Genomic DNA, 25427 nt, shown 5'->3' with positions numbered 1-25427 from the left:
CAGCTGTTGAGCCTTCATGTTTCTCAGACTGAGTAGCAGGACAGTTACATCTTTATCTGGGCAGTGGGGATGAGGAGGAGGAAGCAGATTGTATGATATTTTCCCAGATATTATCTCTGTCTTTAGTTAACTAGTATTCTAGAAAGCGTACCTGGCCAACATAATTGTGTACATTTACATACAAGGGGAAAGTTTTCTTTTATGCATCCATCTTAATTTTAATTATGCTATTGGTGAAGGGAAAGTGAAAATGCTTACAGCACATTTGAAATATGATTTCTCATCATAGCATTAAGCTGTACTTTATAAAGAATGTTAAGAGTATAAATTTGCAAACCTCCTATTGCAGATTGCTTGATTTGGCATTTAAAGACTGGGATTGGTCATTTGATGATGTTGATGATGGTGATGATGATGACGATGTTTTTGATTTCTGAAGAAATAAATGGGGTAAATCAAAAAAATGGAAAAAAAAGTTATTTTAGCACTTCCGTGAAGAGCATGTGGTTTGCAGTTGGGCTTTCGTTATTTTTCCGCTAGTTTTGAAATTTTGTAAAGTTGCTTTTAATAGTCTATGTTGAAAAAGAGTTTACAGAAAAGTTTCTAACTGAAATTTCCATGTGAAGTATAAAAGTAAAATGCTATGTTCAGATTCTCTATTGTCTATAAATTCTCAGTATTGTCAAAATTAAAAATTTTTATCTTGGGAATGAAACATGTAGAAATAACAAAAGGAGCTAATTCTGGTACTTTCTATTCATTCCAAAGAAGCCGTGTTCAGAGAAGTAAAATTACAGTGTTCTGAAGCTCCTACAGCTGCACTAGTTTGTGAACATAGCATGGGATTACTTTCCTCCTCCATCCCTTTCTCCTCCCTCTTTCCTTCTCTAGTTTGCAAGAATTCAAACCATAAAAACTTTCTAAGTTTGCTAAGTGCTGTGATTGCTATTTCTGATTTGGCTTTCTTTGTGATGTGATGAGATGTTGCAAGAACTCAGTGTTACCCTTGCTGAAGAATGCAAATGATATGCCGTGAAAATTCCCATGCTTTTAGAAAACATCAAATAGTGTGTTTAATAGTGATTAAAGGAAATGGAATGAAAGTTGAGCCTCGTGACCTCAATCTTTTACGTAGATTGCGTTTAGAGGAAGTAATACCTGTCTTACACTAAGTCAGCATGTTGCAAAACGTGTACTTACATCATGTGATATTGGGATCTGTTTATATGCAGGTTTTATGGAGCACCTTTACTACAACATTGTGTTTGTTCCTGTTTCATAAATAAGAAAAATGTGGCTTAGGGCCAAACAGCCAAGTAGAACTTGGCCCTTAAGACCACTGCTCTTTCAAATACATGAAGCAGCTAGCAGTTAAACCTCACATCAAACTTCAATTCAGATGTGTTATTAGTGGCATATTGTTTAACCCTAATATCTTGTTAACTGCATTAAAACTGTGTGTAATGTTTGTAACCACTATGGGACTTCCAAAGTCCATTGTTGTATTGAAAAGCAATATAATTGCATGTACCTAAAAAAATAAGAAAAGTAATACAGTTACTATGCTTATGCATGATTTTAGGTGTTAAAAATATAGCAGTTGGAAGACAGTATAATTTAAAAGTATGAATTGAAATGCCTTTTCAAGGAACTTAACAGTCTCTTAAATTATTTTACTGTCAACTAACTTTTATCTTTCCTTTCTTTCCAGCTAACTGCCTTCTATGAAAGCAGTCATTCAAGGTGATCATATTCTTCCAGTTAAAATAAGACTGAAATATGATGACCCAAAATTTATTAAAAATCTATATTTTCCAGAGAGACTGATGTATACACATACATATATGTGTTTCCTTTTTCCTGTAATATCAGTGACAAGTCTTGGAGAGGTTTTCCGAGCTTCTTTCAAACAAGTTGAACCAACAGCAGTTGGTTAATAGAATAAGGATATCATCTGCAACTCTCCCAAACTTGTTTCATAAAGCTCTCTTGGCAGTCACTCACACTACATTGCACAGAAGAATTGAGAAGAGTTAAATATTGAAGAAATCATCTTTTCAGCTTCAATAGAGAGATTTCACCAGCACATATGCCAGAAGAACCTGGGAATGGATTCCACTACAGTGATATTGACTGCATCTTTAAGATGTGACCATGATACTGTGTGTGTATGTATGTGCACACACACATATAGTACTGTAATACTGCAAGAGGGTTTTTTTAACTCCCCATTTTATTTTTTTATATACATTAATCAGATATCATTATTTCAGTTGCAACTATGCACTTGTATAAAGCCATAATGTGGAGTTGATTCACTTTCCCCTGCACCTAATAGAAGCTGCATGTTCATGTTTAAACAGTTGCTGTAATAAGAAGTTTGAAGTTAATTATATCAGTTTCCTAATGCTTCATGATAGACAACCTTACCCATTTTGAATGCCTTAATTTAATTTTTTTTCAAAGTCTCATCCTTTCTGTATTTAAGAAAAAAAGAACAAGTGTTTACCAGCTCTTAGGATGCAAAGTTGCTTAAGGTAAAAAAAAAACAAAAAAAAATAGTGCACTATTTTTACACATAGTTCTATCAATGTCAGCCTATTTTGATTGTATAACAATTTTTTTAATGTATTGGTCTTAGAAACAATAATGGCTAGTATTGGAACTAATATATCTTTGTTGTATATCTTTATTCATCTAACCCTTTCTACAGACCTCAGTATTAGTCTGTGACTACAAAATGTTCTCTTTGCTTTGAACTTACTGGCCACCTTAGATGTGTTTTTATTTCTGGTAAAGACATTTGTGACTATTTTTACATTTTCACACTCAAGATTTAAAAATTGTCTCAAATATAAAGAAAACTAGGATATACTGTAGATATATTTTAAATATTTAAATGTGATCCTTAAACACACAACTGTGTCTGGTGGTATCTCAGTATTGGGTTAAGAAAATCAGTGACTGGGGGGAAGCAGCCTTAAAGGCACCCGATTAAATTTTTATTTTTAAAATGTTCTCAAGACTAAAATTTATGCAGGACCATTCCTGCTGTGTTTCTCATTATCCCAGATAAGTATGTTTTGTACTGCAACAGTATGCAGCAATGGTAGGCATCAAGTTTTTAAAAAATCAGTCTTTTATCAGGCTCTCCTGTGTACACACACAGAGTTTGGTATGATCGAAATGTATCATCCAGTATTTCAATGAAGGAAGTAGACATTTCTCATTGCTTCCCTCTGGGGTTAATGCAGAGATGTTTGAAGAGTTGAGTCCCCATTATAGATACTTTTGTGGGAGTTACAGAGTGCACTTTGGCCTACTCATATTCTGAGCTGAGTTCTGCTCTTCTCATGCTGTTGGCTCTGCGCTCTTCCCTGCTTCTGTGCTAACACTCGACGTGCTGCCACTTCCCTCGCAGGTGCGTCCTGCAGTGCTGGCTGGGACACAGCTTGCTTTTTTTTTTTTTAAAGATTAAAATGAAAAATATATAAAATTTATATAGAAGAAATATTCCATTCATTAGAGTTGTTAAAAGGAGACTGAATTAATATTTTATATAAAGATTTTGTTACACTATGGGAGGTTCTATCCTATTATTCTGAATTGGAGAGTATATATATATATATATATATATTTTTAATAAACTTTATTAAGGTGAAATAATTTCAAGTTTACACGAGTAATTGAAGTATCTGAGTAAAAAGCAAAAGTTTGAATTTTGAATGCTGTACGTGTATATGTATATACATATATGCATATGTGTATATATATGAACAGGGAGAATCATGGTGTGATACAACTGTACAAGAAAAATTAATATGAAGTATTTAGGGGAAAAGATTTTCTGAGGGGTGAGAAAAAAATCTCTCCCATGGAGATTCTTCACATTATATGGTTTGATAAAAAGATTTATAAGGTTGTTTGTCCAACTAATGGAAATGTGCTTAATAAAAAATTCTGACCTTGGGTGAGAATTTGCTTTTTCCCCAGTTGCCACCTTCATGTACACATCTGTCGGCATTTTCTTCCCAACACTTGGTAAATATGAAACAACCTGATTTTGTGCCAGTTTCTTTTTCTTGAGGTTCCAGAATTTCTAAGATATTTATAAGACCAAATTCTGTTTATTTCTTCACACCTGATTTCTCCTAGAGCCACGAATACCTCCTATGGGAACTAAGAAAGAGTGAATACTGGGATTTTCTTAGTTTAATTTTTTTACTTTTGTGGGGATAGCGAGACAGAAGTAAAACTAGTGCCGGTATTACTGTTGAAGATTAATGTATAATGAATTTTTTTAAGTATTAATTTTTGAAGACCTATCTAGAAGCAAGATTTTTTTTTTAAAAATCTGAAAGTTTAAAATGCTGTAGCTGACTAATGGGTAGCACCTGATGGGCATGTGTAACCAGTGAGCGCTTTTGGAACTGCAGCAGTGCCGGGGTCCAGGATGCGCCTCTGCGGGGCTGCTGGGCCTCAGTCAGTACATGGATCCTACCCGGGAAGCCCTAGGCCACCACGCGCAGTTTCACAAGTCCTGCTGCTGCTGCTGCTGCTCGTCCTTCTCATAGGGCTCTGAGGGTAGAGCAGACACTCAGACACTACACTCACCTCACTGAGAAGGCTCTGAGTAGGTGTCTACACCCCTCAGCACCTACCTCACTGAGCCTCTCAGTCCCTGGTGACACTGCTACTGACTCGCTCCCTCGCCTGGCGGAGGCTTCAGCTCCCCTAGCTTGTGAAGGTGCCTCGGCCCTAAAGCACTTTGAAGAAGAGCACTGTGTGACAGTGTGGGTGTCACGCCTGGGGCCTCGCCTGATTCCCTTCCCCATGATGACGTATGTTTGGGATTGTAATAAGTTATGAACTGCATGGTTTAGATCATCATAAATAGCTGATCAATTGTCCCCATGAACAAAAATCGTGCCCCCTTGATTTTTTTTAATTTTATTGCATCTTTGTAGAAATGTAATTGTATTTTATGCCTGCTTTTTATAAAAAAATAAATAAAAGAAATTAAGATGTAAGCATTTTCATACTTTGCCTGTGAAATAGTCCTGGAATGCTACAGCTTTCTAAAGCTTACCAAAAAATTTGTCTTCCCTAAAACCTGGGTATAAAGCATGGGCTGGCGTGGTCTAGACCACAGCTGCACTCACCTCAATGTTTTTATCTGTTAAATGAAGGATTAAATGTGTGTCTGGAATAATTAAAATGTTTGTTCCTTCCCAAAGAGGAAAAATCGGAGAACTCTTCTTAGATATGTTCTTAAGGGAGTTATTTTAAGCAATGATAAAGTATATCAAAACCTTCATTGGAATAAAAAATCACATAATTTGCATTTGCACTAATAGGTTATAAGTGTATATGAGGAAATATCAACTTGGATTTTTTTAAAGGCCATCTATGATCAAAACAGCTACATGAGAATTATTTTTTTTTTTTTAATTTTAGTTTCTGCTACTGGGATTGAACCTAGGGACACTACCATTGAGCTACCCCCAGCATTTTTTTCTTTTGAGTCACAGTCCCACTGTCTTTCCCAGACTGGCCTCCAGCTTGGACCCTCCTGTCTCTGCCTTCCGAGTCTTTGGGGTTTTCTTTTTTTTTTTTTTTTAATTTATTTTGTTTAGTTTTCGGCGGACACAACATCTTTGTTTGTATGTGGTGCTGAGGATCGAACCCGGGCCGCACGCATGCCAGGCAAGCGCGCTACCACTTGAGCCACATCCCCAGCCCGTCTTTGGGGTTTTCAATACAGTATTTTTCTTCCTCATGGTCCCAAGTGGTAGTTCTGAAATAAGTAACCAGTTTATTGAAAAATTATATAACTTCAAAAATTACATTAAAGCTTAGTGGTAGAGTGCTTGCCTAGCATGTATGTGACCCTAGTTTCAATCCCCAGCATCAATCAATCAATCAATCAGAGTCCAAAATATGAAAGTTTATTATACACAGGTTCACAGGAAAGTAAACGTATACTAGTAAACATTGCTTACTTACTGCATATAAGAGAATAATACCATTCACGTAGAAGGGGGATTTGAGTTTTGAAATGTTAGGGAATACTCTTAACATGTTTAGGACAAGATACTATAAGAATAAAATCCATAAGCTTTAGACAGAACCTAGCACTGCTCTTTACTACTATATTTTCAATAGGTAAAAAGTGGTGTCTTATACCGAAACCCAGTAATGATACAGGTGTAGCCCTTTTCAAATGGTAGCATTGTGATTAAACTGGGAAGTTCCCTGGGATACATTTCCTCATCCTCAGTGGAGATTACAACTATCAGTACCATTTTATAGAAATATTCAAAGGCACAGGGTGAAGCCAAAGGACACTGAGCACAGAACACCAGCCTTCCCAGGAGGTGCTTAGCTCTCCCTGCTTAGCCCGGCAGGTGTGTAGCATCAAGCCAGGCTGTGCTGTTTTATTTGTGTTACAATTAAGCAGGCCCAGAGCGAGCCCTGCTGATATATTGCAGTTTCATTTCCCAACTGAGCAGAATCTCATTCTGTGTTCATTTTAAGTGTGGAAAGAAGGTATTACTTAAAAGATTTTGAAACCTGAAAAATAGATGTAGTTGGCTTTTCAGAAAGTACTTAATCATGACTTGAAGAACGAGGGCTCGTAGGCTGCTTGAGCATCTTCTGTGGGTCACTGCAGATATCAAAGATGAGCTGTCAGCCTGGCTGTGACCTCAGGAGTGGGGAAAGGGAGGGAAACCCGCCTTCTAAGACGTTTCTCCCTGGTCCTGGGTATTGATCCCTGGGTCTCACATATGCAAAGCAAGCGCTCTACCATGAGAAACACACCAGCCCTTATTTTATTTTGAAACAGGGTCTCCCCAAGTTACCCAGGCTGACCTGAAACCTGTCATCCTCCTACCTCAGCCTTCTGAGTACCTGCAATTACAGGCATATGCCACCATACCCAGCAAAACTGGCATTTTTAAAAACTAGTTTAAGTACTCTTTGAAGTCCTGAATACCTCTGACTTCAAAGTTTCCTGAAATGATTGACTAAATACATAAAAGACCTTCACGTAGCAATGAGCTGCTTTTTCCTTTGCTTCAGTTACTCAAAATCCACTTTTTGTGTAGCAATAAGGTCCGTCATTCAGCCTTTATGACGGGCTTCCGGTAGCGAAGTACTGTAGCTGTTACCCATATGTTTAAAGCCAGCATGATCACAAAACGAATAAGAACTAAAAAACCAGAAAGAAGGAGAACGGGTATTAAGAGCTTGTCACATCATGGAGGGAAACCACTTCCTGCTCTAGCAGCAGCCACATCAAGTTTCACCCCCAACCCAGAATGAAATCCATCTGTGGATCAGACACGCCGGGAAATGAGCTTCCTGTCATGATGTCTGCCTGCAGCCACCGATCTGACCTCACGCTAACCCCTAATCATCTTTCATGCTTGAGAGAGGTCTGGCTCTGGCTGAGAAGTACAACTTTTTAAATCCCTTTCCTGATTTCACATAAGGGGCGCTGCTGTCTCAGACGGTTCTGTGTTCTCTGTAGCCTAATGCATTCCATTAAGGTTAATTCTGAAGAACAGGCCAGATATCGAAGCATATTTTATAATGAAGTCACCATAAAACCGTGATTCTGTGAAATAAAGAGGTCACTGTTACAGTGCCTTTAAGGCAATGCCACTCCTGATAAATAAGGTTTATGAGGTTTAAAATACCTTTGTGATGGTAAAACAGGTAAGCCACACTATTTAAAACAGCCATCAAACACGCTGGTCATTTTCAGGAACAGCAACCACAAGAAAGAAGCGTTATTCTTGGTCTTTGGAACTTTGTTTCTCATCTGTAGGTCTGTTTTGGTTAGTTACCCTTTGACTCTCCCTGCTAAGAAGTCTTCAAGTCCTGAGGGAGACCCAGGCCTGTCTCCATCCTCACTCTCCCACCTGATCTAACTGGATCCTTTCATCAGAATAGTGTTTTTTGTTTTTAATAGTATTAAATTGAACCCAGGGGCATTTTACCGCTAAGTCACATCCCCAGCTCTTTTACTTTTTATTTTGAGACATGGTCTTGCTAAATTGCCAAGGCTGGCCTCAAACTCACAATCCTCCTGCCTCAGCCTCCCTAGTGGCCGGGATTACAGGCATATGCCACCATGCCTGGCTTAATTAGAATAATTTTAATCCTACAATCAGAGCTGATAAAAAAAAGTCTGGGCCAAAGGGACAGGCTTCTGGGAAAGGACAATCAAATGCATTTCCCTGTTCTGAAGCAATAAGTCTCAAATAGTTAGCTTATTTAAGGGTCTGTGTGCTGGGGACGTTTTCTAATTTTCATTGGATAGGTGAACAGAAAAATTAGTGTGTTCTAATTTTTTTCCAAAGATTTATAATATCCATCAGGCTCGACCTGGGAGTTGAACATTAGCCTGAGGAACTACTAAACTCTAACCAGAGCACTTTCTCCTCCACCACTCTCTCCTCATCCGGTGAGGAGCCACTCCCCGCTCTACAGAGCTTCAGAGGCTTCTCCTGTGGCCCTTCTTCAGCTGGGAAGGCCCTGCCCCAGCCCCGCACTCTCCTCCTCCTCTGATTTTCTCCCCGCTCTCCTGCTCAGTGCTGCCAGACTCAGGGGCCTCTCGGCCTCTCTAGGCCCGAGTCCTCTTTGCTCCCAGCCTTCACCTGTGCTGTGCCTTGTAAGGGTCTCTCTACCTCTCTGACCAAGTCTCTCTTCTGCTGTAAGATCTCTGTCTTCTTCAATCCCCTCAGCTCCCGCAGAGGTCGGGTTCCCATCAGGTGCGCATCCTGCCCTGCTCCTTACACTTAAAAAAAGACCTGGTTTCATGTTGTCCAGACCTGCCTGGCTCCAGCCATCCCCCTGCCTCAGCCTCCCGAGTAGCTAAGCGTGTGGTTCCTGCACTGCCCATTTTCATTCTGCAGTGGAGTCTACCCTCGTGCCTAGTCTATCCCAGGTACTCCAAGTAGTCGCTTAGCAATAAAAATGGTGACCAATGAGGAACACGCTGTTGCCATCCTGACTCTATATCCCGAGAGCCAAGCTGATCTAGGAAAGGCAGTTTCCAAAGAGGCACAAATAGAACACAAACAGGAAGCGGGAAGAAAAGTACTTTTGCTTACTTGTAAAATCATTGGTGGTCATTAAAGTTGTTATTATTCTTGCTGTAAAAGAAAATTGGCAGCAATAAATAACTTGCTTGTCAGGCATTTGGGTGTTGAGCTAATGTCGTTCCCTTTTAACATGCCAATATATACTAACCAGTCTTGGAAGATTTTGTTAGGTCAGATCACTAACTAGCACTACATTCCAGAACCATCCAAACACCAGCCATGCTTCCCGGCACAGTGGTTTACAAACTGCTCCTAAGAGCACAGTTTCTAGGAAGTAGCTGAGTTCGGCCAACTACAGAAGAGGAAGAGGAAGAGGCTGAGCTCTCCTTCCACTGTCTCTGTGCCAACCCACAACCCCCACCCTCAAAAGCAAATTTAAAAGTCTCATTTGCATATTGAGCTTCCTGGTAGTTTCATTAAAGAAAGGCTCCTACCAACTTAAAACAGTGCATTGAAATCACTGAGATCTACCTTGGATTTCACAGGTAAGGAAACTGAGGGCCAGAAATGGGTAAGGGTGCCTGAGTCTAACCAGAACTGTTCAGTTCTGGCTCATTTTTCTGGAAGAAGCTTCCACATAATAAACAGGATTCTGGGGTAGCAATTTAAACCAGCGCACATCAGGGTGAAATTGGATCAAGAACCCCACCTCCTGCAGCGCAAAGCACACATTCTCACCAAACCAACCCTCCAGAGGTGCTTACCCTCTGCTACCATGCTCTGCACTTAGTGCATATTGACATGTAGCTTTTTGGTCTCATCTTCCGGCTAAACCACAAGCCTGAAGGGCAGAGACCAGGCACCTGGGGTGGAGGGGGCAGCTGGAGAGATGGATGGCCAAATTTCAGTGTGACAAATTCAAGAGACCTCTTTGGCAGCACGATGACTAGAGAAGATATGCTACGTGGCAGTGACTGGCTCCAAGGGCTAAAAACAGTAGCCGGGGGAAGGAACCAGGAGGGATGCTAAAGATGCAGACTCCATGCTTTCCACAGCGGTGTGGAAGTCCTTAGCCCCATCTCTCAAAAAGAACACTGGGTTTGAAGCAGTTTACTTTTTCCCATGAAATCACAAGGGCCTAGGGATGTGGCTCAGTGGTACAGCACTTGCCTAGCATGAGTGAGGCCCTGGGTTTGATCCTCAGCACTGCAAAGAAAAGAAACGGATAGTCCTCTGTGCATTTTTCACCTATTCAACAAACACCTAAGTCCTCATTAAGTACAAAGTGCCATGGGAGAGAGGTTGCGATAATAGACTCATCTCTGCAGGGGACTTTCTAAGAGAAAATTTAATAAGCAACAGGTCTGAAGATAAATTTGGGAGCTAATAAGTAATATATCTAATTAGCAATTCCAGAAGAAATCATAGATGTAAAACACATTAATCCTTAAACATTTGAAAGCTAAAAATAAAACTTAAGTCATTTTAAGTAACTTTAGACATTGAAAACCTCAAACCAGCAATTTCTATGGATGGAGAAGTTGGTCCTATAAGTTGTAGATGAACCATGAATTATAATTAAAATAGTAAAACTAAAGTCCTATAAAGCCACTGTGGTATCTCTGAATTATTAAAATGTATCTATTTACACGTAGCATATATGTTTATGTATTCTAAGTAGTTCTTTTTTTATTTTTTATTGTTTTAGTTGTTGATGGACCTTTATTTTATTCATTTATTTATATGTGGTGCTGAGAATTGAACCCAGGGCCTCACACATGCAAGGCAAGTGCTCTACCACTGAGCCCCAGGCCCAGCCCCTCTGGGTGGTTCTTGTAAGAGTCCAAATGAATAGTGGAAATTCTAAAATGAAGACCAAACAATATGACGGCAGAAAATCTCCATTGGTACAAATTGGTGATATTCATTCTCAAAAAACAATGTGTGATTTTCTCCCTCCCTCCCTCCCTTTCCTTCCTTCCTCCCTCCCTTTCCTTCCTCCCTCCATGGTACTGGGGATTGAACCCAGCAGCCCTCTACCACAGAGCCACACTCCCAGCCCTTCTGTGATCCCCCTGCCTTGGCCTCCCAAGTTGCTGAGACCACGGGTGTGCACCACCACTGCCAGCTGCTAACATGGTTTTCATCTGTTTAATTCATTAAATTGTTAAGATTCAAAGTTTAAAAATATATCAGTGGTCTCAATATAATCAGTCTCCGTGCTTTTCAGAGGACTATTAACATGAGGCCAGATATTTGGAGGAAAGTGTACTTTCACCTCCATTTATTTTTTGGCCACTAGAATACAAAATACGGATCTTGCAGAAAATGGTGAGCAGAGGACATTGAATCCACTTGTAAATGTGGATACTCTTAGTTAGCAGGCTCTATCTGAATAGCTGTTTGCAAAGTATCAAGGCCAAGAGCCCACGATGTTTGGAAACCAAGTTCACCACTTCTGGGGAGTCAGGATGCTGGCAGGGGCCACCCCACGTCCTTACTTGCACAGGTGTACGCAGCGAGGCCCCAGGTCAGCGCGCTCACGGCCCCCGAGTCTTGCACTTTCCACAGATACTGGAGCTGGGCGAACTTACTGGCCGCGCTGATGAACGTACATAAGTTCTGTTTGCAGATGAAACATAAGAAAGTCAGACCCATCAGAGCACCAGATACAGTGCTTTTAAAGAAAAATCACTCCTAAACTCAAAGCGGCCAGTGGCAGCCCATCCCCCTGAAGTCCTGGCTGCTCTAATCCACATGGAGATGCGCTTGGGTCCTCTGCAACCTGTGAAATCAGAAAGCCTCAAAAATTAGCCTGTAGCCCACCAGGGCCAGGCCTACAGCACCTGCAAGTCCAGCCACTGGGTCCCTGCAGGGAGGCCACTGAGGTCACCCAGGTGGTGCCAGGTGCAGACGGTGGCTAGACTAGCCCCAAGCAAGTAGACCTGTGAGGAAAGAGGCTCGTGGGCAATCTGGAGAGCTGGGCAGACAGAGGAGGGAGGACTGCAGAGGGACACTCGCATCTGAGGCCAGCCCCAGGGCCCCAGGCCACACAGAGCCGGGGAGGAGCCAGGAGACCGACCTGCTGCACAGAAGCTTGCCCTCTGGATTCTTCTGGGCTCATCTTTCCAGGAGAAAAGCCATCTGTGAAATCTTGAAGTGGTCTTTTTTTTTTTTTTTTGGGGGGGGGACCATAACTGAGAAGTGTCCCGTCTTAATACACATATTACCAGGACAGCGTGGTGCCCCTAAGACCTTCCAAACTAGGACCAGAATAGAGAGGAGCAGGGCAGCTCCAGCTGCTGCAGGACACTCTGAAGAGCCTCGCCCTCCTCTGTGAATAAACGGGGGGTGGGGGGGTGGGGGGGGTGGTGAGAGTGGGGTTCAGGTCTCCCAGGGAAGCCATCCGCCGTTCGGCTGCTCTGCAGCTCCACGACATGCGGATACCCACTACCCTGTCCCCAGGCCCCCGGGGCTGCCAAGGAGCAGGTACACAGGCCTGAAGGACAGACCACAGAGGGGAAGGGCAAATGGAGGTCATGAAGTGTTATTTCAGGAGGGCTGGTGAGAGCACAGAAGAGCACCCAGCACCACGGCCTTGACCTTCGGGCCTGACTCTCGAGGAGCCTGCACCGCCAGCTTCCCACCTTCCGCAGGGTGAAGGCTCACAGCTGCTGCAGCCTCCTCAGCCCCAGAGACCAGAACACAGCGACCTGCTGCAGGAGGCACCCGAGTTCCCAGCGAAGACTCCCAGGTCGGCATGCAAGAGAATACCACCCTGGACCACAGGGTGGCCAGGCTCCAGGCGGCACTGCTGCACCCAGCCACCAAGTCAAGGACAGGTTGTGGGGGTGGGAGTGAAATCCATGAGTTTGCATGTGGCAGACAGTGGCCTGTGACCACCAGTGAGCTCCCCTTCTCGCATGAAGGAGCGACATTCGCTTCTGTCATCTTGGAAAGATCTGTGGGCCAGGGCATCCTGACCCACTCTCAGAATCCCATGGGAAGTTTTGGCTCTGAGCTAAGTTAGGAAAAAATAAGACCTTTTTCAAAGAGGAAAAAAAAAAAAATGTTTGGGGTGGGGCAAAGCTAGAAAAAGAATGAGTATGTGGCCAATACACAATTATCAACCCAGAAAGAAGTTCTCTAACTCAGTAAATCCTTCATCCTCTGACTATTACATGTGGTCAACAGTTACATACTGTGGGATGGGCCGCGGGTGCGTCATAGGGGCAACACTCACCATGGCCAGGTCAATGATCCACTTCTGCAGGCTGAGGATGAACCAAGAAGACACAAATCTTACCACGTGCTAAGGGACATGGCAGCAGGTTGCTGGCAGCTCCACCCCCCTCCCATCTCCTATAGATGCACCAAGAGGATAAGCCACGGGTGGAACTGGGGCCTGTTCTGCTAGAACTTGCTGGACTTGGAAAAGACCAAAAGGACTGCAAGTGGACATGAGCTTGAAGTTAAAGGAGCAGAAGCAGATCCCAGAAGAAACACACAGAGACCCCAGTGCTCAGGGACTATTCCCTGGGGCTGGAATGTTCCTTATTCCCGACAGGCGGACATCTCCAACTTACTGTCTAAAGTTAAGCACTCACGCTGGGCATGGTGGTGCATGCCTGTATTCCCAGTCTCTAGGAGGCTGAGGTGGGAGGATCACCAATTCAAGGCCAGCCTCAGCAACTTATCGAGTCCCTAAGAAACTTTGTGAGACCCTGTCTCAAAATAGAATGGAGGAACTTTGGATGGGGCAAAAGGAGGGTGGGGAGGGATTATGGGGGTAGGAAAGATGGCGGAATGAGATGGACACCATTACCCCAGGTACATGTATGACTGCACGAATGGTCTATCTCTACGCCATGTACAACCCGAGAATTTGCACTCCGTTTGTGTATGATGAATTGAAAGAAATTCTGCTGTCACATACAACTAAGTAGAACAAATAAAAATCATAATAATTAAAAAATAAATAAAAAATTAAAAAGGTTGGGGATGTGGCTCAGTTGTTAAGCACCTCCAGGTTCAACCCCTGCCCACAGCCCCAAAAGAAGTCCAACCCTACAAAGTAGGAATTTCTGCAGAACGGGTGCAGTGACCTTCTGACTGACTTCCTTCCCCCTTTCCCACCAACTCTCTTTTAAAATTTAAACAGCGGTGGGTGGGCAATGCTGAGGGGGGAGAAACGATCTGGATTTCCATTCTGGCCGGTGTGTGGAGCTCAATGACGCTGCAAGACCAGCAAGTCCAGGAGGGGCGGCCAGGTGTCCCTGGGGGCTGGGGCAACTCACTTTCCATGTCTTAGTTTGCTCACCTGCTCAATGGACTTGCCATTCTCTGCCCTGCCTACTTCCTAACAGCCCTCAGTACACAGGAGGAGCCCAGGAGATGGCTGTTATTGTAACTCATTACATTAATAATGCGAAGATTGGATCAGATGGTGCCTTGGGTCGCAGGTACACCAGAGGCAGCCGGGATCCAACTGGACACAACCCACTTCCACAGCACTCTCTAACTCGATTCCCTCAACTTCTTCTTGTGACTTTTTCTCCCCTCGATTCTGTACCAGCCCACTCCATTCTATTTATTCTCAATATACATGCAGCACTTTATAAAATTTGACCAGTAATAGAAGCTACTGAAATTCCACAGATGACTCATTCGCAGCATTACCAGATTCCCCAGAGAAAAACCCAGAATGGGGCTGGGGTTGAGCTCAGCGGTAGAGCACTTGCCTAGCATGTGTGAGGCACTGGGTTCGATTCTCAGCACCGCATGTAAATACAAATAAATTTCTATCAATAACTAAAAAAAAATTTTAAAAAGAAAAGAAAAACAGAAATATAGGATGCCCAGTCAAATTCTGAACTTCAGATTAACCAAAAAATTTTTGGACTAAAGTATGTCCCATGCCATATTGGGGATATACTTGTGCTAAATATATATATTTATTGTGACTATGGTGACCTCCTTATTTGCTTTCTGTAGGTCTCCACTGTCAGAAGGGTAAAAACATCTGCAGATATTCCAGACTTCAGTGCCCAGTTACGTGAATAGTTTACTGTCAACATCCAGGAGTTGTCATCTGCGGTCTCAGCATTTGCACATCGATAAGCTGCTCTATTTTGTTTAAAAAGCAAATCACATAATGCTTTTCATCTTCCAAATACTATTTTCAAAACCCTTAGCCCACCTGGTCTAACCTGAGAGTACAAGCGGCACAGCTCTGCGGGCCCTGTGCTACGGGAAACAGAGCCACAGAACAGGGACTCGGGAGACAGCAGAGGGTTGGGACTCAATTAAGCACCACCTTCCACCCCCCCCACCCCCACCCCCCCCACCCCCCCCTGAAAAGGGTGTGAAGCCCTGCAGGAAAAGGGTGCGGAGGATTAGTGAGCTGGCCCCTCCAGTGAAGGCTCCCCCAGCCCTTCCAGGGGTGTGAAGTTGAACCAGAGTGACAGCCAGTGCTCACCAACGGCTGAACCCAGGCCTCGCCCTCACTCAGGTGAGAGCAGCCAGGCTCCCACCATGACATGCCCTGCCTTGACCCAGAGGGACTGGCACCGTGAGTCAGCCATCACAGGCCCATACCCTGTAGCCCACAGGCCAGGAGGTCAACCGGATGTGTCAGAGGCAGGGGGTTGGATGCCAGGTGCTCTCATGGTCATTACTTAATAATCTGGCAGAATATTTCGGGCAAGGAAGAAAAGTCTCAGATAAACAAATAAGATAGGAAATGCCGCTCTTGGCAGGGCTGATTCTATACGTCAGCAGGGAGACGCTAAACCTACCTACCAGGTGATGCACAGCACAACCAGGCTCCCTGTCCCCGGGAGGCCACTGGCAGGGCCTGTGTGAGGGTCCGAGTACACAGACATTTTAGTTTAACCAAAAACCATACAGCTGGTACAGACCTGCTTCAAAATGCGTTGCTGTTAGCAAGTACCCCAGACCCCATTTCTTTCTTTCTTTCTTTTTTTCCCAACTGGGAGCTGGGGACGGACCCCAGGGCCTCACACTACTAGGCAAGTGCTGCATCCCTGAGCCACAACCCGCCCTGCAACCTTCTCACTCAGATGCTGAAAGGATACACAGCCATGTAGGGCGCGGCCTGTTTCATGTTTCCGTTAAAATGAAAGACACAGAGCAGGAGGGCGACATCTGGAAGGAAAGGCTCTGCGTGAGAGCAGGAGGGGCTCGGAGGCGGCCCGGAGAAGGGGCCAAGGGCCTTACCTTGAGCGATGAGAATGGGGTACTCCAGATAGGTGAGCAGCGGGTTCCCGTAGTAACACTGGTAGCGCAGGAAGACCAGGAACCTGCAAAGAGGGAGCACAAACGTTCCTGGGCCACCCTGCCCCCAGCCAGGCCCCAAACACAGGTGTGTTTGTTGCTAAGAGTTGATGGCTTGGAACCCATGTGCCACGGAACAGAAGTTGGAATAGGGTGGATGAAACGTGCAGGACCTGGGGCACCCAGAATGGCTGGGTGCTGGGCGGGAGTGCAACACAAACCATGGTGATGGGGTCCTTGAAGATGGCTGTTTACCAAGAAGGTTCCACAGAGGGCGAAGCGCTGACCAGGATCACAAGGGTGCAGCTTCTGGACCCAGGTCCACCAGTCTGCAACGCTGGGCTCTCGGGAGCCCCCCTGGAGACGCCACTCCCAAGGTGGCACTCACTGCTGTCACCCTAAGAGGTGGCTTAGGCAGAAAGGATCCCAGGGGGGCAGGGACATCCCTGGATGGTGGGTGGGGCCTGAGGGGGCTTAATGGAAGGCTGGCAGAGGTAGGGCTGCTCTAAGGCAGAAGGATGCTACCTGTCGCCTAAGGTGCCTCCCACAGCCAGGGGGAGAGGAAGGAAGAACACCCTCCAGGCCACTAGGAACCGCCTAGCTGGGTAAGAGGTTGGGGGTAAGGGGCTGGAGACCCCACGATCCTGGCCTTGTTGAGAGTGCAGCCTGGCACAGTCCTGCCCTCTGGCTCACACAGGGCCTAGCCCAGCCTCTTCCCTCAGCCAGAATCCCCTGGTGTTCTCTCAGGCGCTGTCCCCTGCCCAGCTGTATCTCTCACGTCCATTGCTCCCCAGGGACAGGAAGGAAGGGGCCCACAGGAGGGGCTGGTGCTTTCCACAGGGTCCTTCCTAAGCTGGTAGGGGCAGCAGAAAACCCTTGTTAGCAAAGCATATGGTGGCTGGGGCCTGGGTCTGCGCTCCTGTTCCTGACAGTATCTAGGCTTAGCTGCAGGTGGTCACAGATTGGGAGGCCAGACCCTCAGGGGTCAGCCTCTACATGACAGCAGGGTCCCCAAAGCCTGGCTGCCTGCAGGGTCTGGGTGGGGGTGCTTTGCAGTTGACTTAGCTTCAAGGAGGAACAGGTGTACGGGGGGGCTGTTCCCAGACTCTCCTCCCACCCTGCCCCCAGGGCCCTGGGGGAGGGGAGGCTGCTGCTGAGCTGAATGCCAGGACCTGGGTCTCTGTCACAGTGCAAACCTCCTGGAACACAGCCAGAGACCTGCAGAACAGGCTCCTGCAAGGTCAGAGTGTGCACACCTTCAGGAACCTCCACACTCGTGCCCATACCTTACAGACCACTTGGGGAAACTGAGGCCCAAAGAAGCCAAGGCCATATAGGAACTCAGGGACAAGATGAAAAGCCTGGATTTCCTCGTGCCAGCCAGGGTGCTGCCTGCAGCCCCAAGCTTGGTCCTCTACTCCCAGGCTGGTCCTCTGGTGCCATCCGCTTTTAGAGGGGGCTCAAATTTCCCACCTCTCCTGTGGCCTGGGAGGGTGCAGCAGTGTTTTTTATTTATTTTTAAATTATTTTTTCAAATTAAAAAGTAATAGTTAAAATGTCCATTATAATAAAACCAAGCCAGACATCATCTGGCACCCAGCCACTGTCCTGTTTATATCCCTTGTCTGCTCTGAGGAGTCATTTGAGTTTTCTGCTACCGCACACAGGCTGGAGGTTTAAACAAAAAAATACACAAAGCAAGTAGCCCAAGAGAAGGGGGCAGAGTCTGTATTTGAACCAGTTTTTTTCCAAAAGAATCTTCCCCAGAGGCCACCTCTGGGTAAAACTGATAACAGCCATCAGCAGTGAGCCTGTTCTTGGGTGTGAAGCCCCAGCCAGCTCCCAAGTCCCTTCCTGGGCTCCCTCCCATGGTAGGTGTTCACCGTGTGGCCTTGGGATGAAGGTCAAGAATGTGGAGCCCTAAGAGAGGCAGAGGGGTTCAGAACTACCCTGAGCTAGATCCCTGGGCACACTTCCTAACACCACTCAGAGCCTGGGTGTCCCCATCTGTAAGTGGAGATGCTCCGGGGCCTGGCTCCTGGTCTGTCGGACATGCACAGAGAATACTTTAAAAGGGTGAAGATGTCTTCATCTTCCTTCTTTGGTCTGAACACATCTTCTAAAGTCTCACTGTTTCTGTTTCTGCCTGAGCTTCAGTTCCAGAAGGCCCCCAGCCTGGAGAAACCCTTGGTCCACACAGCTATCTCCTGGCCCTCCTGAAGACCCAGCCCGAGTGGCTCCCCTCCCTGAGTGATCAGAGAGATCTGACTGATCTGGGTCTCCCCAGGTCCCTCTGGCTCATGCTCCAGTTGACACACGTATCTCAAAAAATGTTTTATAGTTTGTTTGCTCAGAAGGGGGTCCAAAGAGGGTCCATGTCCTTACCAGAGACTGTCCTGCCTCTAAGCTGTCTGATGGTGGTAGACCCTCCTGCTCTCACTTTGTTAGCCCCCTGGTCCGGGCCAGAAAGCTGGGCATGGCCCAACAGGGTTCAGGCCTGCAGTGTCTCTGCTTGGTCCTGACCACCTCCCCAGGGAAGGAGGGGGAAAGAAGAGAGGGGAAAGGGTTGGGGGAGCAGCCAGGATGCACAGGGCAAGTTCCTGTGGAACTGCCCCGCCAACTCCTATTGTTCTATTGTCTGGGGATAAAAACAATCCGTACTTCCTAAAGCAGTTGTGCGGATTAAGTAAGGCAAAACCCAAGGTGCCAGGAGAGGGCTTGCAGAAAGTGCTCTGAGCCCCAAGTCCTGAAGAACAGTTGCTGGGGAGGGAGGCAGAGAAAGCTACTGGAATCCAGGGTGGAGCCTAATCACTTCATCAGGCCTTGGAAGGGGGGGTGACTTCGGAGGTGGGCTTTATCACAGCCCGTTCAAGTCTGCGGGCTGGGCCCTGGCACTGCCCTGGACGCAGATATGCAGGCTGGCGGCCAGCGAACTGAAGAGCCTCCTCTATCTGCACGGTGATCAACAGCAAGACAACACGCTTGAAGGCGCCACCCCAACCCCAACGTTTGGGCTGTCTGGCCCAGGAGAGACCACCTTGCCAGGGCGGGTTTGAGCTAGGTAAGCCATGGGATGAGGCGTTAGCTGGCACCGGATTTAAGACAGGCCCACCCCTCTGTCCCCCAGGTCGATTAGCGTTTCCCAAGCCATGCAGCCCTAGCGGGAATGCGGGCAGAGCAGGTGTGAGGGTTGGGACTCTGTAGGCATCAGTGTTCATCCAATCTTGCACGCGGGCAGCCACCGTGTCTTAGCAAGGGATCGAGCCAAACCCCACTCCTGGCTTTCCACGCCCTCATTCCCCGCACTGTCAGTCAGTGGGGCCACTTCTAGTCCTTGTACTGTGCCCTATCCCTCATTCTGCCAGCTTCTCCCCCTCCGTACCTGAAACGCAGGCTGCCTCCCACACTCTGGGCCCCACGCGCTCTCTCCAGATTTGTCCAGCCGGGGTGGGAGGCGCCCAGCGTAAGGTTATTCACAAGCCCGTGAGGGGGTCACAAGCCCTCGGGTCAGCCGAGCTTCTCGGGAAAGGTTCCCTCCATTGGTGGGAACCCCATCGGTGCCCCACACCGAATGCTCGCGCACGGACCGGCCTCCGCAGGGTGCGTGCAGGACCAGCCCTCGGAGGTGCTGTGTGACCGTGGGGACGGGGGCCAGGGGGAAGGGGAGCGGGAGTCCAGCCGGGACTAGGGTCGAGACCTCGCGTTTCAGGGACGTGTTTTCCCAAACAGAAGTTTCACAACTCTGCTCCACACGTCCGTCTTTAACTACCGGTCGGATACCCGCCCATCTTTCAAGCGCCAACCCACGTTCCCTTCCTCCTCTAGCTTCAAAGACATCTCCATGGTCTGATTCCCCAAATATGGACCTTCTGCCTTGGTCCAAGCTCTCGTCGTAGAGGACAGGGAATCGAGACCAGAAAAGAGACCGGCGGTGCAAAGTAAGTTTAGGGACGATGAAGGGCTCAAGGCGCAAATGGCTTTGCTCACAGCGGTGGGTTTTGTCACTACAGGACCAAGCGCTGATCCCGCTGGACGTCAACTTTCCCACGTGTAAAATGGGCGTGAGCAGTCAGTTCGTACCTCACCTGGCTTGGAGGAGGGCACCGAGGAGGGTGGGAGCAGACCCGGGAAGCAGCCCCAGCCCCAAAGCGCCCGACAACCCTCAGCTGCCCAGCTGTACTTGATTAGCCCGGCTCTCCGGGCTCCCAGCTGCGGCCAGGCCGTCTCGGGCCTTACCCGGCCAGCTCCAGAAGTAAACTCGGGAGGCTGATGCCCCGCGCGCTGCGCGCCGCCAGCTGCGCGTAGATCTGCGGCAGCTTGAGCCCGGCGCACACGCCCAGGGTGCTCCAGTTGCAGAACCACAGCAGCGCGTCCTCCATGGCGCCGGCCGGATCGCAGCTGGAAAGCCGGGGCTCAACCCTCTGCAGCCAGAGGCGCACCCTCCTTCCGCCTTCCCGTCCGCCCGCCCCCGCCCGGCTGCCGCCCCGCCCAGGCCCCGCCCTAGCCCTGAGCTGCGGGGACCACCCCACTCCAGACTGCCGGAGTCCGTTGTCCCGCCCGCCCCGCCCCGCCCCCTGGTCACTCCGCTCCTCGCCTCGCCTGGATCACCGGCCGCCCTGTCGGGCTCTGCTGGCTCCGCCCCGGGATCGCCCGGTCCCGGGGCGGCGGCTCCCCGCACCCTGCCCGGCTCCGCCCGCTGCTGATTCACTTTTCCTCTTTCCACCCACCCGCACCCTTCCGAGCCGCCGGGAGGCGCCCCAGCAGTTCTGCTTCCCCGCGGTTGGGTTGGCACGGGGCAAACGGGCGCCCTCGGCGGGAGGAAGGGCCGTTCTGTAGCGATTCACTCTCTACAAGTATCTTCGTTTCTTTTTCTCCTTAGGTTTTTCAGAGATTTAAACTTTCCATGACGCTTAAACTTCGCGTGCGTGCATCCTCCCAGTCTTCGGGAGGACCCTGCAACTGACCAGGAGAGGCAGCAGGACTCTCCGCGGCCCCCGGGACCAGCTGTCACCGGAGCTGGGTTGGAATCAGTGCTCCCAGGACCACCTAGGGAGTGCACCTGCTCTAGGGTGGGACAAAAGCTGGCCCTGGCGGGGACAGAAGCCTCTGGAGCTGTCTGCTCTGGAGTTCGTCGGGTGAGGCAGAGCGGTAACAGGAGGCTTTCTGTGTGGCTCTGAGACTTCTCCCCACGTGGCTGCTTGGCGTGAAGACAGAGATGTGATGATGTGATAGTGTGGCACTTGGGTGTGGGCAGACCTCAGGGGTCCTCCCAGCATAGGCATCAAGGTCTTCAATGAACAAACGCTTGACTTCTCTGCATCCCAGTTTCTTCATTTTAAAGTGGGGAAAACCATCCACACCTCAGGAGGTATTGAGATTCACTTAGTAGGTGATCAATATATTGTAGTCCCCCCAACAGGTGCAAACTAGAGAAAAAGTATTGGGGTTCTTGGACTCTGCTCTCACAGCTGTGGGAGGCCCTAAGTGAAGTCAGGTTTGGGCCTCAGGACAGCTGACCCTTGAAACTATCTTCCGAAGTTTGGAGAGTGCCTGGGTGAGGGTCTCCACAGTTGGCTCACTGGGACAGCTCTCGGATATGCCCCCCAGGGCACAGAACGTTTCTCCTCTCCCCTGCACATTCACACTGGAGGGGCACCATTCTGACCCTGCTCCTCAGCTACAGCTGAGCACATGGGCTCCCTGCCTGCACCTAACCAAAGAATACCTTCACAGGGGACTAGAAATGGAGTGCTGATTATCTCCCTGGCTCTTCTCTGCAACCCAGGAGATGCCAACTCCAGAGCCATTGGTGGTGGCCATTCTCCCACCTTTATTTTTTATTTTCAATTCTCAAACCCTTGGAATGGTCAAAAAAAAAAAATAGTGCAATGGACACTCACTCTTCATCTAAATTAACTAGCTGTTGACACTTTATCCACATTGCTTTATCTATCTCTATTTACACACCAAACGTTCGTGTTAAGCTATTGGTGAGTTTGTTATAGACCTCACAGCACTTTACAGACTGCAGCAGCGGGGCCTCCTAAGAGCAAGAGTGTTCTACGTAACCCCAGAAAAATCATCCCATGCTACACACTCTGCAGGCAGTGGGACACTGATACAATGTTGTCACCTCAGGTTTAGTCCATCTTCTAAGACTCAGCAAAGTGTCCTTTATAACCAGCTTTGCTTGAACCCTGGAGCTGGATCCAGGATGGTCTGTCCAGTCTGGTCTGGATCACTTTCCAGCCTTCCTTTGTCTTTCATGACATGGATGTTTTCGAAGAATCAAGGCCAACTATTTGGCAGAATGTCCCTCCGTTTGAGTTTGCCTGGAGTTCTTTGCTGATTACACTCAGGTTATGCTATTTATTTACTTATATTTGGCAGGAGGACTTACTACCTTGGGTCAGTTGTCTTGCTCTTTGTGGGGTTGAGTTTATTAAGTTGGTTAAGGTGGTATGTTCTAGATTTCAGCATTTACTGTTCCCTAAGAATCTTTGGCCCAATGTTTTTAGTATCTTTTATTCTTACCTAAATTAGTATTGCTATGACAGGCACCAAAAGGTGATTTTAGGGTATGGTGGCACACACCTGTAATCCCAGTGTCTTGGAAGGCTGAGGCAGGAGGATCACAAGTTCAAAGCCAGCCTCAGCAACTCAGCAAGGCCCTAAGCAACTCAGTGAGACCCTGTCTCTAAATAAAATGCAAAAAAAGTGGGGCTGGGGTTGTGGCTCAGTGGTAGAGCGCTCGCCTAGTATGCATAAGGTACTAGGTTCGATCCTCAGCAAAAATATAAAATAAAGACATTGTGTCCACCTAAAACTAAAAAAAAAAGCAAAAAAAAAAAAAAAAAAAGGTTAGAATGTGGCTCTGTGTTTGAGCACTCTGAGTTCAATCCCCAGTACCATAAAGAGGAAAAAGTGATTTGTTGTTATTTACTCTATAACTTCTTATCTTCAATAGAAGAGTTCCTCCTCGATACCTGAAATTTTAAAAATTGTTAGATTTATTATCATTATTAGTGTTATTGAATGTAGTTCGTGGGCACTGCCATGGGAAGTGGCTTCTCAGGTGTAGCCAGGTATGGCCTCTTCTTTTTCTTTTGTTCCTGGGGCTTGGACCTTAGGTCTCATGCATGATGTCTGGCAAGTGCTCCACCACTGAGCTACACCCCAGCCCTTTCTATTTTATTTTGAGACAGGGTCTAAGTTGCCCAGGCTGGCCTCAAACTTGTGATCCTCCTGCCTCAGCCTCTGGAGTAGGTGGGATTACGGGTGTGCGCCATCTTGCCTGGTGGGTATGGGTTTTATTGTCCTTCATTTTCCATATTTGTTGTCCCAAATATGTCCCGTGGGATCCCCTTCAGGTTGGTTCTTCTGTCCCTTTTATGTTCCTCATCGAGTTTGAACACTGCCTTATTTCCTAACACAGGAAGGTGCTCCTGGCTTACTTGGATGGTGGTTGTTCTGTTTTTTTTTTTTATCATGTGGAAGCGGAGATGCTGGGTCTGCCAGAGAGCAGAATGAGGCCGAGGCGCTCAGAGAAGCAGTGATCAGAAGGGAAGGAAGAATCCTTCCAGGCTTCACGATGGCTCTTTGGCTCCTGCTTCCTGTCCCTTCCAGATCCCTGCCGCTGCCCAGTCCTTGGCTCTGAGACACCCACACATCTCTCTGTTGACAATGCCCCTTTTGCTCTTGCTGTACCCGGGCCCTGAGGCCTCCCAGCCCAGCCAGCCTCCGGAACAAAGCAAGACACTGGGTCAGAACCTGGTCCCAGTTCCCTTGGTTCTGGTGGGTGGCTCAGGGGTGGGGAAGGTCAAGTGCAGATGTCCTCTTGAAAAGAAGGCAGGTGGGGCAGGGATCGGCGGGAGTGTGGCTGGTCATGAGCATCTCCAGGGCCACACAGGTTGGCTGCAGAGTGCAGACACATGCTCTATGTGCAGAGGCCACTGAGCATCCTGTGGTTCAGAGGGGTCCCGGCCCTGTGGTGGTGGGCTACGAGAAGACTGCTGCAGGAGGCTCTGGATCCAAGAGAATGGAAAACATGTAGGCAAAATTTGCAGTCGAAGCTCGCAGCCAAGGTCAGCCAAGCCCCAGTGACATGCAGACCTGTGGGCTAGACAGTGGGTGGGACGTTGCATTGCATCCCTGTGGCTGGCTGATGCACTCAGTACTTACTACCTGAGTGCTCAGAAGCTACGGTCCCGGAGCTGATGCTGCCCTGGGCACCCGCCTCCTCCCCCTCTCCCTGTGACCTGGAGCGGGAATGAGCTGGATCCAAGCCCTTGGCTCAGTTTAGAGACCAAACGGTGACAAAAACAGCCACGAAAGAGATTTGGGCACCATGCCAAGCAGAGCCTGTGCTTATCCACTGCACTGTCTGTGTTCCCAGGAGTGGCAGAACCACCCTGGCCCTGGCCCCCTCCCTCCCTCCAGGGGCAGGTAGAGAAGCTCTTGGTGAGTCCTTCCAACCTACACAGGCACCACCACCTGCAGTGGCAGTTGACCTCAAGGTCCCTCATACCTTTTGCTCCTCTCTGTTCTCTTCCTAAAGTGGAAACTGTGCTTTTTTTTTGGGGGGGGGGGAGTTATAAAAATAATATATATGCATGCTCATGGCAAGAACTCAGACGGGGTCTTTAAGGAGCCCTAGAAGCTGGCTTTGGACCCCTCCAGCCTGAGGGCAGGCATTTGACCTTCATTTGATGCTGCCATGGTATGACCTTGACCCCTGACTGTGCAGGCTACTGCCTTTAGCCTGACATGTGATCTCAGGTTGGAGGGGAGCCCAGCTTCCATCGCAGACTCTGAGGAAGAAGCTGCTCCTCCCGAGCCAGCCTGCAGGCTGTGTGCTGCGCCCGCCCCCTTCCTCCTGCTGGCCAGAGGGGCCTGGGGTCTTGCTCCACACTCTTGCAGGGTCAGGGTGTGCAAGTGGAGTACCTGGGGGAGGGGGCTGCGTGTGGAAGCAGTGTGCCCTGCAACTCCTGGTAACACCTAGGACCTGTTCTTGTGGTGGTGGGATGCTTTCTCAGGGACCTGGAGACTTTCCTTAAGCAGAAAACCCTATAACTTGCT

At 47.7% G+C, this 25427-nt stretch overlaps 2 protein-coding genes and 1 long non-coding RNA gene across 5 annotated transcripts in view; 2 read left to right on the top strand and 1 right to left on the bottom strand.

The window, feature by feature from the left end:
- Rock2 (Rho associated coiled-coil containing protein kinase 2) overlaps positions 1–5030 on the top strand; it is a 137200-nt gene extending 132170 nt beyond the window's left edge. The window contains exon 33 of the mRNA XM_027937791.2: positions 1712–5030. Coding sequence (XP_027793592.1) covers positions 1712–1715 — 4 coding nt within the window. The 3' untranslated portion in view covers positions 1716–5030. The remainder of the gene's footprint in view (positions 1–1711) is intronic.
- Positions 5031–5926: 896 nt separating this feature from the next.
- On the bottom strand, positions 5927–20801 carry Slc66a3 (solute carrier family 66 member 3). Its single transcript, XM_027937789.2, has 7 exons — positions 20586–20801; positions 16293–16375; positions 16151–16220; positions 13297–13354; positions 11555–11675; positions 9123–9164; positions 5927–7213 (listed from the first exon to the last, which is right to left on the bottom strand). Exons 1-7 carry the CDS (start codon positions 20726–20728, stop codon positions 7122–7124), a joined length of 609 nt encoding a protein of 202 aa, XP_027793590.2. The 5' UTR covers positions 20729–20801; the 3' UTR covers positions 5927–7121.
- On the top strand, positions 19035–21668 carry LOC114094637 (uncharacterized). Of its 3 annotated transcripts, none has more exons than XR_003583095.3 (4): positions 19035–19410; positions 20175–20287; positions 20360–20421; positions 21229–21668. It is a non-coding gene; the product is annotated as an uncharacterized lncRNA (long non-coding RNA). The 3 variants fall into 3 exon arrangements; XR_011704307.1 differs by having other exon boundaries at positions 20360–20461; XR_003583096.3 differs by having other exon boundaries at positions 20079–20287.
- The last annotated feature ends 3759 nt before the right edge of the window (positions 21669–25427 follow it).

The sequence above is a fragment of the Marmota flaviventris genome, chromosome 14 (genome assembly GCF_047511675.1).
Source record: "Marmota flaviventris isolate mMarFla1 chromosome 14, mMarFla1.hap1, whole genome shotgun sequence".
NCBI lineage: Eukaryota > Metazoa > Chordata > Mammalia > Rodentia > Sciuridae > Marmota > Marmota flaviventris.
This window is presented reverse-complemented; position numbering and strand designations above follow the sequence as displayed.

Excerpts from the sequence above, each read along its gene's own strand:
- Slc66a3 (XM_027937789.2), bottom strand. The coding sequence starts at position 20,728 with ATGGAGGACGCGCTGCTGTGGTTCTGCAACTGGAGCACCCTGGGCGTG. Across the intron at positions 13,355-16,150 it reads GCCGCGCCCTACATGGCTGT|ATTTGTGTCTTCTTGGTTCA; the intron begins GTATCCTTTCAG and ends GCACGTGGTAAG. Across the intron at positions 9,165-11,554 it reads CGCTGCGTACACCTGTGCAA|CAAGAATAATAACAACTTTA; the intron begins GTAAGGACGTGG and ends TTTCTTTTACAG.